We start from the raw sequence: 20,769 nt of genomic DNA on the forward strand, positions 1-20,769 counted from the left end.
AACTTACAAAATAGGTTTTATGTTTTCATAGATAGACTAAAACAAGGTGGCTTGTATACTACTTATTACTTTACTATTAACACGTCTATTTGTTTATCTTAAAAAATATAAAAACTTTTTGTTTGAAGTGATAAAAAGATTTGCATAAATATTTTGATCATACAACTTTATAATTACATTCTATTTAATGATTTATTACTAAATATGAAAACAAGCCAAGGAAGATAACTTCATTATGAAGAAGCAAGGGAAGATAACTCCATTAACTGTTATAATCCTCTTCCCTGAACTCTTTTCAAATGCTTTCACAATATCTTATATTTACTATATGGCTATATTGGCCCAACCCTAGGGCCTAAACCCCTGTCCCAGGGATCATGAATTTCAAAATTTAGTAGAAGACTTCATGGACATCATATCCATGCATTTACTTTTTCACAAACATATACAGGAGTATAGAAGAAGATTTTCAAAGATTTAATACATTTTTACTATATGGCCATATTGGCCCCACCCTAGGGCCAAAACCCCTGTCCCAAAGAACATAAATTTCACAATTTAGGTAGAGGACTTCATGGACATTATATCCATGCATTTAGTTTATAATAAATATCTAAGGGAGTAGAGAAGAAGATTTTCTAAGATTTAATACATTTTTACTATATGGCCCTAATGGCCCCACCCTAGAGGCTGAACCCCTGACCCAGAGGCCATGAATTTCGCAATTTTGGTAGAGGGCTTCATGGACATCATAACCATGTATTTAGTTTTTAACAAATATCATTGGGAGTAGAGAAGAAGATTTTCTAAGATTTAAAACGTTTTTACTATATTGCCATATTGGCCCCACCCTAGAGCCTGAATCCTTAACCCAAGGGCCATGAATTTCACAATTTTGGTATATAGCTTCATGGACATCATAACCATGCAATCAGGTTTTTTTCTCGTATGTGTGGGAGTAGAGAAGAAGATTTATTAAATTATGGCTATTTTTTGCATATTTGGCCCCACTTGTGGCACCCTGGGGGTGGTAGAGCCACCAATTTCACAATTTACACCCCTCTTACCATAGAGATGCTTCACACAAAAAATGGAAACAATTGGCCTTGTAGTTTTTAAGAAGAAGTTAAAAATGTAAATTGTTAACGCACGACGACGGACGAAAACAGATAGCAATAGGTCACTTGAGTTTACTCAGGTGGCCTAAAAATATGGATTGTAGACTTCATCTTCTCTGTTTCGGCTATACTTTGCACTGGTGGATTAAACATGTACGGCTGAATAATAAGATTCTTTTTATTTAGTCAACATTGAAATGAAAACGTCGTTCATGGCAATTCAAGAAAATAGTGGTATTCTTACTATTGGACTGTTTACAATCAGCTTTCAGTATTCAAGATCGAGGCTTTGATTTTTTGATATTACATGTATGGCTAATTTCCTCTTTTTATCAACAAACAAACTGTTGGAAGTAATTATTATAATATACTCTAGGAAGGCAAAAATGTTAAATGTCCCGTAATTTAGAAACTTGGGATAAGTCCTTTAATACGAGGGTTGTCCCAAAATACTGTAGACTGAGCTTATTACTTTGTAATTAAACGGAAATACACTAAACTGTTTAGGTCACGTTGTAGAGCTATTGTTTATTAATATCTCAAATATCAGCTTTGTATCTTGATATTTTTTTAAAAAAATAATTTGTAGTACCTTAGTGTCGCACCCGGCGGCGCTATGTACATGTACGACTTAAAACATTACAGCCACAATGTATTTGTTTATCATTACGTCATTGAAATACTATCAAAGCCTCTGTGGGTTAAAAAAATTCTACTAGGAATTTCAGTGAAATTTTTAAATATGATTGGATAAAAAAGAAAATTATTCCGTGCTCAGAAAGTTTTAATCATTGTCATAAATCAGTACACAAATGTTGGTATACAAAGATTTGTCCTCTTAAGCCTACAATCCGAAAGTAATTCAAAGGGCACATCTACTTTTGATACACATTTTGAAACCATATCTGATCTAATCGAGCGAGGAATCGTAGTGTCCCCCGTTTCAATTCATCTTAATCCGAAAATCCTTGACCTCTTACTCATCTTTCAGATAAGAAAACAGGACTGTATGGTGGGTATCTTATTCTGCTGAATCCGAGTAAGTCGAGTTCTAGCTTTGTTTGTTCTGCTGTGTGGCTCGGTGCATTATGCTGGTGGTAAAATATATTTTCCTTATTTGCAGCCAATATCTGTCTCTTTTCTGTTAATGCATTCATAATGTCCCGTCGCACAACCTTAGAGTAAGAGGCGACATTAACAGTTTGTCCATCGGGAACAGCATGGGTGATAATCATGCGATATCTGTCCATACAAATGATGAACATACTCTTACCGACAGATTTTGAGAATTTTGTCTTTTATTGGTGGTGGTGTTCCCGGTATTTTTCAAACACTCGCTTTCCCTCTGGGTCATAGTGATGTAGCTTTATTCATGCTTAGTTTCTTCATATCCATCCGTGTATCTATTATGCCACTTACATACTAGAGCACGAGAAACATTTCTGTGAGCTTCTGTAAATCTGTGGGTCTCCACAGATAGGGTCCATTTCGTTCCGTGCAAATTTCCTTTCTCTATATTAGAATTTATATAAATGTCGCCTTCCAGCATTAAATGGGGCCCAGCAACCCCCATATTTGTTGCTACATGCCTAAATAATTGTGAGTTAACAGAAACAAAGTGAATATTTTTTCTACAGAACTGAAGTTATCTCTCTTATCAGAGGGGCATTCCACCTTAAAAACTATTCGGGAGAGCTACTGGTGTTTTTATAGAATTGATCAACAGTGCATATTATACTCATCACCTGTGTTATGGTTCCAAGATTCACTAAGGAAAACAACAATATATACTTTGTCATTGATCTCTCGGGTACTTGCTACTAATTTTTGAAACCCAGCAAAATTATAATGCCACTGTACGATCCACTTTAGTGTATCGTTTGCACATGTGCGATCATATAACAGTACGACATAGAGTTCTTAAATAATCGACGATTTTTTGAAATATGTGTGCCTGGTTTTCGGTCTGGTTTTGTTTCGTCTTCAAAATGACATTAATGTATACTACATTTATATGTATTAGAACGGATTAGTCGTTTTTCAAGCAAATCATTTCAGAAAGACAAGGTTATGCAATGAAATACTCTTTTAGCAAATGGAATGACTTATAACAGACTAGATAACGGTTTTCCATCAATTTTCATTGAATCTATTAACATAATTAAATCAAATCGTGCGTTATGTTAGAATAAACTGTTCATAGAAAAGAATAGTGTCAAGCAATCCTAAAATTGACGGATGTAACATAAAGGCTGGAACAAGCATCAGCTTTTCTGAGTCGTTGTTTTTACTAAAAAGTTTTGATGACGAATAAGTAATAAAAAAAATATTTCAAAATAATAAAAAAGCTTTACTAAATGTAATAAATTGATGTTTACCTCTCGGACATCTATTTGTTTTATTTACATTTTCAACTCGTAACCTGGTGGTTTCAAATTAAACCTTCATGATAAAAAGGTATATAAAACACAACATATTTTATATTTTATTCTCTGTAGATTAGACTAGCTCAATGGAATCAATAACAAGATAGAGAGGTATAAGTAAAATTTGAGTGATTTTACAACAAAACTGAAGGCAGTGTTAACTCGTTTTTTGACCTGAAAAGAAATATCAAATTACCCTGACAAAATGTAGAAAAAAAAGTTTGTACTGGTTTAATAATATTTACTCCTTAAAACAAACAGCACAAACGAGTTCTCTCCGTTCCACATAAGGTGGGCACTTCAAGAAACCACATCGAGCCTCTACGGAATAAAACAGTCTACCATCTTGACCATTTGCACGACCACCATGTAAAGTGTCTGGATACTCGTCATCACAGGTGTACATTGTACCAGCTGGATGGTCATAATATCCCACCATTAAGTTTCCACGATACTCTAACTTCCATCCTTTGTAACACGGTTTTTCTGGCTATAAAAAATAATGAAATTCAATGCACATAAGATTGTATATCTATGCAAAAATACAAAATAGCTGAAAACTTTCATCTACAAACTCAAATAAGTTACAAGTTTATTAATTTGAAAAATCAATACAAATATTTATACTTTGTCCATGAAACAACAGATAAAAAATGATATTTAAATTTTTTTTTCTAAAATTCTCACTTACCTGTAAACATTTTGACGACGGATTGATTTCGAAGAAGACAAACATCACACGGTACATCATGGTCCGCGAGCTTGTGCAAGTTGCCGGGAGAGTTGCATGTTTCGAATTCCGCACCATAAACAAAAGCTCTCGCTCCACCAACTCCATCACTGTATTTTCCCCACTCTGGATCTTTTGGTAAACACAGAAGATCAACCGCTGCTCCTCTGTGATCGTACCATGAACCGCCAGTGAAGCCTTGGGATATCAGAGAAACGTTTTTATTATAGTTTATGCTTAAATGTCTTATATTATTTTAACTTATAATTTTATATAATCATAAAGCAGGGCTTTTTGTGTTCATTTTAAAATACCACAATTTCTGGACTGAAGTTTTTAATGTAGCTGTGAAAAAAAATGTTTATAAGTGTCAGAAATAATAAAAGTGGATTAAAAAAGTGACTTTACCTGATAGAACTAACTCGGCATTCGAAGGACATTTTTTTCCCCATCTTGTGTAAACAACGCTCCTGTTTTTGGTTTCTTGAAACAATCAATTAAGTAAGAAATGTACTTGTAACATTACGGTATTCACATATTTTTAACGACATTTCATATATGTAGTATACCTTGCATCTTTTGTGCATCGACCTCTGTTTTTTCTTTAATAGCTTTCACTGATTTTTCGATTTTCTGTTTTTGGTCAAATATTAGAAATATAGTTATTTTGAATGTTGGAATTTTGAGGTCTATTCATTTTTTGAGACTTTTTGGTAAATTTGAGTCATCAGCGATGATTGAATATTGATAATTACTGATAATTACTGATAATTAACTTTTTGCATGCACGGCCTAGATGAAAATACTTGTTATTAATCTGATTTACATATATTGTAACAAAGATTGAGCTTACATGCCTGTGCGACTCAGAAATACACTTACCATAACCCCACATATTGAAGATAGCATGAATATGTGTGCGTTATTTCTTTATACAAAAGAGGTTTCATAGATACATAATCAAAAAACATCTTTGAAAAAACCCACACTTTTTAAATATTTTTTTAAAAGATGAATTAAGTTACATCTTTTTCACTTAAAATAAAACATGAAATTTATTTGATTCAAATAAACAGATAATAAAATATAATGATACATTTGTAAATTGTCAAAATCAACTTATCTTTATGAATTCTTAAACTATCACCTAGCGTCTATATCAGCAAGTATTTATATATATTACAACAAAGCCACAACAGCAGGTGCTTTTGTTCAACCTTCGCATTTTGAAAAAGCTAAACAGATCGAAATTAAATTAAAATTGTATACCATACATTTAAAATAACACAACCGAACATCCTGTTCTTTTGAAAAAGAACTATCCTTGCTAGCCTGTCACACATTTTTTCAGTTATTTGCGCAGTGGTAACATTTGGTATTGATATATTTTAACGACATTTTTATTCTGAAAGGCATGTGTGTATGGAATGAAACTATATCATCCATAAAAGATAGATTTATCTAAAATATCCGTCAATATGTAGTTCCTAATTACGTCCACCGTCTGCTGAGGGAAAGATACTAGTATGTGTGTTTGATCCAAAAGATAATAAACAAATACGTAAACAATAAAGAATACCAATAAAACACTATGTATTCATTTATTATTGCTGTCAATAAAAAAGTAATGTTGAACATCAAACAACGACTATTGAATTTATGTCTTTAAGTTAACGTATTTATCTTAACAAGGGTCATTTTCAAACACATGCGCTAAGTAAATATGTCCTGTCTAAGATTAAAGAACGAACAGGTTACGATGAAGAACATGACCAAAGATATGTCGTTGCAGTATTTTAATGAAACAATCTCAAATTTCAAAATTGTTATCAAAACCACAATCTAATTATTAATCATTATTTCTAAACCGTGTGAAATGAATGCAGAGATGATTTTTTTTTTATTCTTTGATCGAGGTATCTTTGTCTTGAGTCAAGTGGGATAGTTTTGTATTAAATTTCGTCCTAAGTCACGTACCCATCAATATCAACTAAAGAAAAAGTCAAATAATTAGATATGAAAAAGCGTTTTAGTAACAGAGTTTTTATTCCATATTGTAAAACCATTTATTTTATATCGCACCAATCATTTATATCTTAAACATTATAAGTAGCGCACACCAAAAATTTGACTGATTATATTTAAATATATCTATCTATTATGGATAATAAAGTTTCATCCAATACACACATGCTTTTGAAATTAAAATGCGAGAATTCTTAAACGTCAGTTGAAAAAACAAGTAATTGTGTAATTGTACAATAACAAAAATAATTGCACAAATAACTGGGAAAATGTGTCGCAGAATAGCAAGGATAGTTCTTTTTCAAACGTGTTTCGCACGCACAGGATATTCAATTTTGTAATTTCAGATGTATGGAATACATTTTCAACTTAATTTCAATGTGTAGCTTTGTCAAAATGCGTAGGTTGAACAAAGGCATCAGATGTTGTGGCTTCTTTGTTGTAATATATATAAATGCATGCTGATATAGAGGATAAGTGATAGTTTAAGAATTCATAAAGGTAAGTAGATTTTGTCATTTTACAAGTGTAGGATTATATTTTCTCATCCGTTTATTTTAATCGAATGAATTTCATGTTTTATTTTAAATGAAAAGATATAACTGAATTCATCTTTAAAAAATATATAATAAGTGGAGTCTTTTTTCAAAGATATTTTTCGTTCCTTATCTATGAAACCTCTTTTTTACAAAAATCACAACAAAAAACACACAAACATCCATGCTATCTTTGGTCTGTGGGTTAAAATAAGTGTATTTATGAGTTGATAAGTGTATTTATGAGTTGCAATCGCATGTAAGCTCAGTCATAAACAGCACACATACTCATAGACAACACACGTATCTTTGATTAGATATATGTAAAGCAGATTTATTTTCATCTAGGCCGTGCATGCAAAAAGTTAATTATCAGTTAATATTCATGTAACATGGAAACTGCAAATTTACCAAAAGTCTCACACAATGAATATACCTCAACATTCTAACATTAAAAAAAAATTATTTTTCCAATATTTTACCAAACAAAAACCAGAACTAAGGTTACATTTAGTTGATTTGACCTTAAAGTAGTCCGAGTATCGCACTACGTCATAATGCGGATTTTACAATATTGGTACGACTTTTACAAAACGTTTTTGATACCCGGTATTGATTTTGCTCTACATCGCTGTTGTAAACAATGGCAATAATAAGCAATTAGAACGGTAATATATGTATTCTATGAGAGATAGAAATGATTAATGTTGAGAAACTCGATTCTGTTAAAGTAAAATGAAAAACGAAGTTTCTGATTAACCAGGATCTCAGGTATGCTTATATCTTCTTTGTTTTGACCCCCCCCCCCGAAATTTTTTTTTCTTTTACTAAAACCAGTTTAAATTTAGAGAAAGAAGCTATTTCGAATTTAATCAATTGTCAATTAGTTAATGTTTAAATGATATCTAACATTGTTGACAGATTTAGGCAGAAAACTGTAGCAAAATGTGATTTTTACATATTTTTTTTTCAGGGTCTACTTTGTTTAGAGCTTATAGCGTGAAAAGTAATCCGTCAACATATAATTTATTTTACCAAATCTTTTTTCTAAGATGTCAATCTTTAGAATAAACACCATGAATTTAAGTTTGAGTCCATAAAATAGTAAAAAACTTGCCAAACGTGCACTAGCATTGCATTTTTTGTATTCTATTTTGATACATCAGGTCCATAAAGCGTACTTACTTACAAAAAATTGCGCAAAATTATTGATGAGATATGGCTTAAATAAATATTTATACTCTATTTTGTATGTTCAGTTCTAATTTTCCCAAAATTGGTAATTATTTTTAGGAAAAACGGACGTCTGGCAAAATTCATAATTTTCAATAATTTTCGCAAGGGGGTACACCCGTCTGAGAGGTGATAACAAACAAACTAGCATGTAAACATATATATTTTCTTTTGTATATGTACTGCTAGAATGTATATTTATCATTTAAAGCTAAGCTTTTAATGATTGAGCCCATTTAGTGCCGAGTATAGGACTACCTTAAGTGATTACAAAACTAATATTGTATTTTAACTGTGCTTCAGATGATTGTGGCTCTTATTCTTGTGTTTTTTTTTATGGAAGTACGGGCTGTAACAAACGATGGAAGTTGTAAAGACATGCTGCAGCAATATCTGACAGGACATTTGTCATCTGCTCTAGGAGCATACCAAATAGAGGATTTGAGGGACGAATTCAAAAGTTTCACCGACCAAATCGAAAAATCAGTGAAAGCTATTAAAGAAAAAATCAGAGGTAGGTGCACAAAAGATGCAAGGTATAATACATGTATCAAATGTCGTTAAAAATATGTGAATACCGTAATTTTACAAGTACGTTTCTTACTTAATTGATTATTTCAAGAAACCAAAAACAGGAGCGTTGTTTACACAAGATGGGGAAAAAAAACATGTCCTTCGAATGCCGAGTTAGTTCTATCAGGTAAAGTCATTTTTGAATCCACTTTTATTATTTCTGACGCTAAATTTTTTTTTTCACAGCTATATTAAAGACTTCAGTCCAGAAATTGTGGTCTTTTAAAATGAACACAAAACCCCTGCTTTATGATTATATAAAATTATAAGTTAAAAGAAATATGACATTTAAACATAAAATATAATAACGTTTCTCTGGTATCCCAAGGCTTCACTGGCGGTTCATGGTACGATCACAAAGGAGCAGCGGTTGATCTTCTGTGTTTACCAAGAGATCCAGAGTGGGGTGAATACATTGATGGAGTTAAAGGGACCAAAGCTTATGTTTTTGGTGCGGAATACGAAACATACTACACCATCAGCAACCTGCGCACAGTCTATAATCATGATGTACCGTGTGCTGTTTGTCTTCTTCGAAATAAATCCGTCGTCAAAATGTTTCCAGGTAAGTTTTCTAAAAGAAAAATTTTAATATAATTTTTTTTATCTGTCGTTTAATGAAAAACGTATACATATTTGTAATAATTTTTCAAATTGATAGACATATAACCTTTTTGTGTTTGTAGATGAAAGTTTTCTGCTTTGCTTTTATTTTTGCGTAGAAATACAGTCTTATGTGCATTGAATTTCATTATTTTTTTATAGCCAGAAAAACGTGTTACAAAGGATGGAAATTAGAGTATCACGGGAACTTAATGGCGGGTATTATGACCATCCAGCTGGTACAATGTACACCTGTGTTGACGAGCATCCAGACACTTTACATGGTGGTGGTGCAAATCAAAATGGTAGACTGTTTTATTCCGTAGAGGCTCGATGTGGTTCCTTGAAGTGCCCACCTTATGTGGAAGGGAGAGAACTCGTCTGTGCTGTTTGTTCTAAGGAGTAAACATTATTAAACCAGTACTGACTTTTTTTCTACATTTTGTTAGGGTAATTTAAGATTTGTTTCAACGTCAAAATATGAGTCAAAACTGCTCTCAGTTTTGTTGTAAAATCTCTCACATTTTAATTATAATTCTTTATGTTGTTATTGATTCCCTTGAGCTAGTCAAATCTAGAGAGAATAAAATATAAAATCTGTTGTGTTTTATATATCCTATTTATTATAAGGGTTTTATTCGAAACCGCCAGGTTACGAGTTGAAAATGTAAATAAAACAAATAGATATCCGAAAGATAAGCGTCAAGTTTTTAAATCAAAATGATTTATTACATTGCGGAAAGCTTTATATTATTTTGAAGAATTAATTTATTTTTATTACTAATTCATCATGAAATATTTTCAGTAAAAACAACGACTCAGAAAAGCTAATGCTTTTTCCAGCCTATATGTTAGACCCGTCAATTTTAGGATTGCTTGTCACTTTTTATATTCTAAACAGTTTATTCTAAAGGAACGCAGGATTTAATTAATTATGTTAATAGATTCAATGAAAATTGATGGAAAACCATAATCTAGTTTGTTATAAGTCATTCCATTTGCTAAAAGAGTATTTTATTGCATAACCTTGTCTTTCTGAAATGATTTGCTTGAAAAACGATCAATCCGTTTTAATACATATAAATGTAGTACACATTAATGTCATTTTGAAGACGAAACAAAACCAGACCGAAAACCAGGCACACATATTTCAAAAATCATCGATTATTTAAGAACTCTATGTCGTACTGTTATATCATCGCACATGTGCAAACGATACACTGAAGTGGATCGTACAGTGGCATTATAATTTTGCTGGGTTTTAAAAATTAGTAGCAAGTACCCGAGAGATCAATGACAAAGTATATATTGTTGTTTTCCTTAGTGAATCTTGGAACCATAACACAGGTGATGAGTATAATATGCATTGTTGATCAATTCTTTAAAACACCAGTAGCTCTCCCAAATAGCTTTTTAAAATTTTATTATCAGAACGAATTTCTGATCCACTGAATAAAATACATGTATATATATTGATGAAACAATTACAACAAGCATTCTGAGAGTATTGCATAAGCAATACACGTCCCCTACCGGATTGCAGAAATATTTGAAAACTATGCAGTGTTATGCAGAATATTATTTCTTACCGTCTTCCGTGTCCCGAATCAACAGACCAACCAGATAACGAACCCGATTGTAATAATACAAAAAACCCTGTCGATTAAATCTACAACACAATGCTTGCCACTATTTTACAGAACTTATTTGTTAGAAACAATAAAAGGAATGGTCCAAGTAATGCGCGATGTTATTACTGACTACATACTTTCCTCGTTTATTCAATACACACCGAACCCGATAACGAACCCGAACATTAAAAAAATTGGAACATAAAAAATTAATTTTCTCGAAAATACGTCAACCAGACGCTACAAAAACTTGATCTGTAGTTCGACATTTGGAAGCTGTTCAGCAAATTTCACAGTATTCCTCAAACGCATAAAGAAAAAGGGTGTGGAAAACTGAAGTGGGACAGACAGACAGACGGACGGACAGACGGACTGACGGACGCAGGTGAAAGCTATAATCCCCTCCGGTGATAACCGGTAGGGGACTAATAACAATCATATATATATATATATATATCTATATATCTATATATATATATATATATATATATATATATATATATATATATATATATATATATATATATATATATATATATATACACTCGACTATCATGGTCAATGTCGACGCTCGATATACATAGCATGAATGTCGACACTTAGGAAAATTGAGTTTATAAGCGTTTGCTAGTTGTAATTTGACAAGGATGGACTTTGATAAGATTGGTTTGCCGTAATTAATACATATCTTATCGTTTTATAAAATAAAATCTAAGAAAACAAGAGATGTCAGAATCGTGTCGACTTTCGCAATATATACGCGTCGACATTATGTTTTTCTGCAGAATGTCAACACGAAAAAATGTATATGTGTTTGAAAGGGGTATTACTGTTCCCGTCTTATTTCGTGTTTTGAAAAGAAAAATAGTTTTAAAATACATGGGGATTTTATTTATCAAAACGCTACACATATTCAGTGTTTTCGTTTTATGTCGTCAACTGTATTTAGTTTTTGAGCGGAATTTGCAAATCTTTTAATAAATCGGTGCATTATCTCAGTTTTTCTAAAAATAGACAGAGAGTTGTCCCGCATGACAGTGATGCGGAAAGTCCCTTCTACTTTCGTTTTTCAACTTACTCGCGTATATTTACATTATGAATTCTTTATTCCTCGCGGCATTTCTTGTTTCTAGATTGTAATTTTTGTTTGAAAGAAACAAGAAATAGTTTTATAATTGTATCCACCGGTGTATAATAACAGCGTGCCCCCCCCCCCCCTTCCGGTAAGAGTACTTATCTGGTCGCGTCTTATTCTTTTTGAGAGCGTCATCATATATTTACAGGTTTTGTTATGTCTTAATTAATGTCTTAGTTAAAAAACACATGGATGCAGATATATCATGACATGACATGCAACACATCTTATATACTGTCGACGCCTTGTGCAAAAAATTGCGATTACGAATTAATTTGCAAAAAAATTAAGGTTGTTCGGAAAAAGAGATCAAAACGAAGTAACTTTAACTTTCATCTAGGGGAAATAATCTGAACTACAAGGCATCATACAAATATTTAGGGATGATTTTTCAACGAAAATACGTGATTTTAAAGTGAATGCTGAAAACCAAGCCTAGTCCGGAGGATGTGCCCTGCGATCCGTCTTCTAAAGAATCAACGCAATTAAATTGGTTCGATTCCGAACCTTCGAAAAATTATTTTATTATTTTGTTATATCCCTTCTTTATTATCAGTGGGGTATGGGGATACAAGAAGCATCATTGTATTGAAACTGTACAAAATCGAGCCCTCCAATATTTTCTCGATGTTCATCGGATTACTCCGTTGCTAGGGAAAGCGGGTGTTAAAGTTCTAAAATCCGACACGAAATGAACAGTTTGCGTCTTTTGAATCGACCAGTATATCCAAAACTTCGAACATATATCCTATTTAAATCAAGCTTTTACGTAGAAGAATATACGTTATGCTAGATCTCGCTTAACCCATCAGATCCTTGGCAATGTTTAGATGTGGTGTTCTTCCTCTCAGGATTGAAACAGGTCGCAATACAGAGGAGAACCGGTTCATGACAGAATATGTAAATTGTGTGACTTGAATGAAATTGAAACTGAAAAGTTTTCTTAGTAAAAGTGTCCATTCAAAATATTACCAATTATAGTACTCTGTTCACTGATCTAACATGTAACTATCTTTGCCAAATTGCTCAATTTTTTCTATTAATTATACAACAAAAACATTTGACAAAGCCAACTAACTCCTAAAACATGCAAATTTTATTCACTTTGTAATAGTTTTAAAGCGACTTATAGGTCCATTGGCCGGGTGTATTGACATTATATCTGTAAAATGAATTTTGTAATTAATTATATACATGTACACATATCACTATAATAAACTATTGACTTAATTGCTATATATTCTGCTTCGTAACGACTCACAGGATGATTTGTTTATTGGGTTGTATATGTTTTATACCCATTCCCCCTATTCTTTCCAATTAATAAGTATCAAATCAGTGTATGACTCCTTTTTAAAACATAAATGATTTTCAAATTACATGTTGAATATATAACACTTTTGATTTGCAATTTTGACAAAATTAATGTAACGTTATAAATTCTAAGTAACATTGACATTTTTTGTTTTGTTAATATAACCTAAAACTATTACGTTATATACCAATAATTTATACTATTCGACTTTTCTCATCAGTCCTTTTGATTTATCATTTATTAAATGGGGCCTTTGTCCGAAAAGTCTTTGTGTGAAAGTTCTGAAAGTTTGACAACTAGAGAATCTACCCTCACCATATATTGATATAAAGTGATATTTTTGTACCCGGGGTCATTTTTCAAAAGCTTGAAAATAGTTTTCTGAACTGTGGCTGTGTTGTTTTAAACCCCTGTCACACCTGGCTGGCTGACAACGCACTAGAAACGCCGTGGGAGCGTGGTACAAACACTAATAAACGCAGAAGAAACACCAAGAGAGCGCGATGATCGCAGCAACAGCTCTCGGGGGTCGCTGTGTGAACGCAGCAAAAAAAAAGGCTCGTTCAAACGCTGTGAGTGCACAATGAGAGTGCGATAAAGACGCAGTGAGATCCCACAGGACTCCAAGAGGTCTCCGTGCAAGTGAGGAAGGTGTATTGCTACATACATAAGGAAAAATGACTATTGGAAAAATTGAATTCATCGCGTTCATCATATATTTTTTTGTTAGGTTATCATCAATGGTTTGACTCTGTTAAACTAAATAGGGTACATGTACATTCAGCTTAACTTAACAATGAGAGTGCTAGACTATTGGTTAGTAACTCTGAAAATTTTCGTCCACACAGAACAGACATTAATTGTTTCCGAGCCCGATGTTAACACTCTATTTATGTTAAATGGATGTATTACAAGTATAAGAGAACCTATTTTTTCATTTTTCCCCTACATTGTAACTGTAGTTTTTACAATGGTGGTTGTCCACCACTAGTAGGTGCCATGAGAATCTCAGCCCACAGGGATAAAGCCTCCGATGTTTTCGAACCAAATGTTCTTTAACATTTGTTAACATATATAAAAGCACTGCTAAAGGTTGGCACCGCTTGATAAATTCACAGCAGTAATGTCCACATGAAATATATATGCACGTTGGTTTATTTTATTTTTAATTCCCTTTGTGTACTGTAGGGTCTGATTCTGCTTAACTAGTTAGGTTACATGTACTTTCAGCTTAGCTTAACAGTGGTAGTGCTAGACTATTGGTAATAAACACTGAAAAGCACAGGGCGAAAAACAATCTTTAAGCAAGTCCTTAAAGGTGGCTTAAAGGTGGCGTAAAGGTGGCTTAAAGGATATACCATCTTTAAGCCACCTTTAAGTCACCTTTAAGCTGAGCTTATAGGTCCTTAATGTCCAAACTTCTTTAAGTCACCTTTAAGCCATCTTTAAGCCGCCTTTAAACATCTTTAAGTGGCATTTACGCTCCCTTTAAGTTGTCTTTAAACTATCTTTAAGTTCCCTTTAAGTCAAGTTTGATCAAGCTGAACAATAAAAACATATATTGAATGAAAAAGCTCTTTTATAGTGATGGGAGGGGGTCATCCGAATGATAATATAATTTCCAAGGAAGGGGGGTGGTGTTCCAGGCGGTTTTAATTGTCGCTCCATTAAACACAGATCGCTATCATCAACACCGCTCCGATGGACACAGATTGCCGATATAAAATTCTTTATAATTGTTTAGGGGTTTCAAAATTATTGTAGGGGTGAGCGCAGTCTCTGTATCTTAATCTGTGCATGAAACTAATTAAAGTATGTTTGTTTCCTATTATAAATTAATCGGTGAAATTCTCTCTCTCTCTCTCTCTCTCTCTCTCTCTCTCTCTCTCTCTCTCTCTCTCTCTCTCTCTCTCTCTCTCTCTCTCTCTCAGTTCATATGGTCATTAAACAAAATAAAGATAATGAACCAAAAATGCATGATTTAATTTGATAATCGGTTTAAGGTTTGTATTTTTTTTTTCAATTTTCAATATTTCTAGGGCTAACTTTAGATCTGCTAGATACAAGACTCTCAACTGCCTTTGTTATACTAGTATCGGGCAGGGTATTACTGCTTTGTTTGTCTAGACATAGTTTTGTTCGTTTGTGTATATCTAATTAGAGTCTAATGTTTGTCCAACTTAAGAAAACCCCTGGAACTAACACAGAACATACAACATATACACAACAGTTGTGTCGTGTGCCCAGGTGCAGGTTTGTGTATATCTAATTATATTATCATTATGATGTTGACAGTTAGGTAAGCATAATACATGTAGTAGCAGTAGCAGAATATAATGAGATGCCAGTGCCAGCATACATATATAAGTTCTACTTTCACTTTCTAAATGTGACCTCCCTTTGACAGCATCTGTATCATCATCTTTTAATATTTAAATAAGCTTATCATCGTTACCTATCAGTGAGTGAGTATCGCATTTGTAAAGTTTCTGTCATTTTAGTTGCAAAAGTTATTTTTTTCATTTGTCAGACTGCATGCACTATTGAGTTGACCCCATATTGACCCTGTATAAACAATTTCATATTAAATTTGTGTATTACATGCAAGAAGGTGTAGACACTTTTTTTTTATATGAGTTATAATATCATAGGAAGGAAGGAGTATTTCTTTCTTAATGTATTATAATGCATCAAATACAATATTGGTCATGACCTTATGGGACTGTTCTGACCCCACGAAACAGGAAAATACAAAATATCTTCTAATGACATTATGATGCATCAAATGGTGTAAAGTACATTAATGACCCCCAGGTGTTGTCTTTAATAATAGGAAGGAAGGAGTATTTCTTTCTTAATGTATTATAATGCATCAAATACAATGTAGGTCATGACCTTATGGGACTGTTCTGACCCCACGAAACCAGAAAATACAAAATATCAATGTCATTATGGTGCATCAAATGGTGTAAAGTACATAATTAATGTAACATTAATGACCCCCAGGTGTTGTCTTTAACCCCCCCCCCCCGCATTTCTGAAATAGGAAATGATATGATACACTGTATATTTTGTTAACTTCTGAGATCTGAGATCCTCATCCCTAAACCATATAATTTATTTTTGCTTTTTGTGTCATTGCGCGTAAAATTGTATATAGAGTATGCCCCCTTGGAGACACCCTGACATTTTAGAACTAGAAATATTAATGTATTTTATCTTATTCATATGTTATACAGTAGCGTTTGATCCATGTGGGTATTTCCTAGGCTAATGATGTCACTGCTTTGTTTAGGAGACTTTACAATTGCCCCATATAGGCGAATACACATGGAAGTGATGCATATAACATTTTGTTTATAAATCTTAAAAATTGAATTAAGCAATTTCCAAAATGTTAATGTGAATCACGAGAGAAAAAGCAATCAAGAAATTATTTAAAATTTGTTACTGTACACATGTAAGAATGTATTAAGAAGACTGAATCTTTATAACCAGGTTAGATTGTGGGGGGGGGGGGGGGGGTGAATGTGGAGTATAAACATTTATAATTTGAATCATTTATTGTTATAAATTTAACTTGTCAATGAATACTACTTATTGATCCCAAGGTAGAAATATGACCTCTGATCATATCTCAATAGATCATTTGTTAATTATGCAAGGTGTAAGGGTTAGGGTTAGGGTTAGGGTTGGGGTTAGGGTTAGGGTTATGGGTTAGGGTTATGGGTTAGGGTTAGGGGGTTAGGGTTAGGGGGATGAGGGTTAGGGGGGTTAGGGTTAGGGGGTTAGGGTTAGGGTTCAGTAGAAGCTCTTTTAAGACGAAACAAATTCATTTAATGTTCCGGTTTGCATTAAAATTTACAAATATCAATTATTGTAAATGACGAAATGAACTCCTCTTAAAACTCCCACAATAGATGTTAAGCTGGAATGTTTGATGTAAAAGGTTAAGGTTAAAAGATGAACCTTAAATGTCTTATTGAGTTTTCTAGGTATTAGTAAAGTTGTGTAAAGTCAACACAACAGACATAAACGCATAACCATGATTGAAGTTAGTTGAATAGAGTCAGAGTTCGATATATAGAGGTTAAGAGTCAAGATACAAGTCGTCCGTCTAATCCGTTACGTTTTCCCTCACTGTCATATGTAGGTTAACATTAAGTTAGAATTATTAATAAGCGAGTTCCCCCTTTTTAATGTGTACGGAGCGGAGAGTAACTGTTTGTATAATTGTGTTATTAACTGGAATAAATGTGGAAAATACAGCGAGTGTTGAGCTAATTCCCTAGTAATCGCCCGGGACAGAAAATACCCCATACGGTACAAACCCGGCGGTTATATTACTCCCCATAAAGCACTGATGGTAGCACAACATTTTAAACTTAGATACTGTATTACGGTTTAAAATAATGTGCAAAGTAGAATGTTTGCCTTTTCTCGCGTGCCTTGTTCATTCATTCGGAAATGCTACACTTTTGATTTAAAACAATTCCTAGATGATTACTGTAGTATTAGATTGTTCACAATACACTTTTGCAGGACCTAGATGCCGGGATTTCTATCTTATATAGAATATTTGTAGCGGAACTTTAAAATACATGGTTTAGTCCGGCTGAATGTAAACCTCCATGGTTACTAAAAAGTAGTTGTATGCAGTATCTAACACTCTTTAGAGCACACGCGGTAAATACCAATGAAGGACAAGTCATCTGCCAAAGAGGACATCTAAGGCGTGTTCAGCAAAGCGAGTGCTCGCGAACGCTTGCCAAAATTTGTGTGGCGGGTACAGAGGATTTTGGCGAGCGCTTGCGTGCACTTGCTCTCCTGAGCTCGTCTCTGCTAGGTATGATGGTTATACCTGTATTTGGGCTACCATACTGTAAAACATGCATAGTTCCGTCTAGACATGATAAAGGCAGGTTGATAGTACGCCTCCCTGTCGAACACCTTGTTTTACTGGAAATATTCCGATTCATATTGATTTAGGACAATTGAATTTAGTGTGCTTTGATGAAATTTGGTGATGTAGGACAATACTTGGCCAAACTTTGTAAAGTTTGAACATGAGTCCAGGCCTTCACTCGGTCACTCTATCAAACGCCTTGCTAATGCCCGGAAAATATACGTATACATTGCTTTCTTTCTATATTATTATGCAGTGATAACTACATTTAATAAAGTTATAACAACCGATCTATAAATACTTAGACTTCAATATATGAAAACCGTTAAACACAACGGTGGTGTCACATACCATGCGGTCTAGGTATGAGCTATGGCTTCGATGGATAAAGTTATCAAATTGATTATTAAGTTGAAATATGTTTAACTGATCAATGCAACAACGGATACTGTATAAATGCTTCACAGCTATAATCGCTATAAAACAGGTAAATTATGTTACCCAGAATGGAGAAGAAAACCGCTTTACGTATGCAGATTTTTATTGGCGGGAAAAAAAATTAAAAAAGATTCTCGAATCATTACATCTGTTAGATCGGTTTGTCCATTGTGAGACAGCGATGTAAGACACTGTAAAACGTAAACATACATCAATTGCTGTAAGGAAACGATCGATCAATGATCGAATGTGCTAACTCCTTGAAGAAATTGTTTTACTTCACTGATTACAATTTAACATATTTTCATTGATCTTTTTTTCTTCAAATTTTCACGACCTCTCCTCTTGACTTGCACTTTATGAAACACGCGGAGGAATAGCACAAAAGCTAATATTTGAGCGTCATAAAAGAAAGTTGTCACTCCTCTCTACAGCGATTTAAGGAAGGAGTCTTCTCGTTATCAGACATCCTTCTTATATTAAGAAATTCATAAAATTTTTACACAGTCAAACAGATTATATAACCAAATGATTCTTTCCGTTTAATCAAATTTGACCTTCTTGTTTTCGTATCAATGTCAGGTCAAGGTCACTACTTTTTCCTCAACTTAACGGATGTTATAAATAAATGTAGTTATCTGCAGTTATATAGACATCTGTTTAAGATATAAAGTTTCTATTCTTCAATGAAATGACAATATATCAGAAAGTCTATCAGTTTATACTACTAAGTTGGATTTAATATTTAAACTAAAATTAATATTGCTTAGTTCGCATTTCCTCTAATTTTCTTAAATTTTGAAGATATTTTGATTATTTTTTTATGCTACCAATATTAAAATATTTCTGATTTTACATATTATGAAGACCTTACATAAAGATATGAATTGACAGAAAAACTAGATTATTGACTATTTAATAAGAAAGAAACTCCGATTTTAGTATTTTTTTCACACAAATCAATTAATAGAATGAGCGCTTAAAAAAGCTAATAAAAATGAAAATTGATAAGCAAATCATATTTTAAAAACATATTCTGAAATCCAAGTACCTTATCATTAGTTCACATTAGTTGAAAAAATCCAACATTAATGTTATTGTTTTAAAAATGCTAAATAAACTCAAGAATGTCCATCAATTCTGAATTGCAAAAACATGTGATATTTTCCTACGCCAATGTTTTACAGTAAGTTCTACATGTCATCTCTTGTAAGGGTGACATACACCGAAACTTTATGTTTTACTGTAAGTTCTATATGTCATCTCTTGTAAGGGTGACATACACCGATACTTTATGTTTTACAGTAAGTTCTACATGTCATCTCTTGTAAGGGTGACATACACCGATACTTTATGTTTTACTGTAAATTCTACATGTCATCTTTTGATAGGGTGACATACATCGATACTTAATGTTTAACTGTATCTTGTACATGTCATTTCTTGTAAGAGTGACACACACCGATACAATATGTTTTACTGTATGTTGTACATGTCATCTCTTGTAGGGGTGACATACACCGGTACTTTTTGTTTTACTGTAAATTCTACATGTGATCTCTTGTAAGGGTGACATACACCGATTATATATGTTTTAGTGTATGTTGTACATGTCCTCTTGTAAGGGTGACATACAAGGTTACTTTATGTTTTACTGTAAGTTCTACATGTCATCTTTTGATAGGGTGACATACACCGATACTTTATATTTAACTGTATGTTGTACATGTCATTTCTTGTAAGAGTGACACACCGATACTTTATGTTTTACTGTATGTTGTACATGTCATCTCTTGGAAGGGTGATATACACCGGTACTTTGTGTTTTACTGTAAATTCTATATGTAATCTCTTGTAAGGGTGACATACACCGATTATATATGTTTTAGTGTATGTTGTACATGTCCTCTTGTTAGGGTGACGTACACCGATACTTTATGTTTTACTGTAAGTTCTACATGTCATCATTTGTAAGGGTGACATACACCGGTACTTAATGTTTTACTGTGAGTTTTACATGTCGTCTTTTGTAAGGGTGACATACACCGATACTTTATGTTTTACTGTAAGTTCTAAATGTGATCTCTAGTAAGGGTGACA

The 20,769-nt window shown here is 33.1% G+C and overlaps 1 protein-coding gene and 1 non-coding gene across 3 annotated transcripts; one reads left to right on the forward strand and one right to left on the reverse strand.

Annotated features, from left to right (window-relative positions):
- Positions 1–3,588: 3,588 nt before the first annotated feature.
- LOC105335243 (uncharacterized) lies at positions 3,589–5,398 on the reverse strand. Of its 2 annotated transcripts, XR_010712716.1 has the most exons (4): positions 4,844–5,398; positions 4,683–4,757; positions 4,236–4,472; positions 3,589–4,034 (listed from the first exon to the last, which is right to left on the reverse strand). It is a non-coding gene; the product is annotated as an uncharacterized protein (transcript). The 2 variants fall into 2 exon arrangements; XR_010712715.1 differs by having other exon boundaries at positions 4,683–5,394.
- A 1,275-nt stretch (positions 5,399–6,673) lies between these two features.
- LOC105335242 (uncharacterized) lies at positions 6,674–9,844 on the forward strand. The gene is made up of 5 exons (XM_034451372.2): positions 6,674–6,800; positions 8,372–8,582; positions 8,691–8,768; positions 8,970–9,206; positions 9,407–9,844. Exons 2-5 carry the CDS (start codon positions 8,372–8,374, stop codon positions 9,568–9,570), a joined length of 690 nt encoding a protein of 229 aa, XP_034307263.2. The 5' UTR covers positions 6,674–6,800; the 3' UTR covers positions 9,571–9,844.
- The last annotated feature ends 10,925 nt before the right edge of the window (positions 9,845–20,769 follow it).

The sequence above is a fragment of the Magallana gigas genome, chromosome 4 (assembly GCF_963853765.1).
Source record: "Magallana gigas chromosome 4, xbMagGiga1.1, whole genome shotgun sequence".
Classification (NCBI taxonomy): Eukaryota; Metazoa; Mollusca; class Bivalvia; order Ostreida; family Ostreidae; genus Magallana; species Magallana gigas.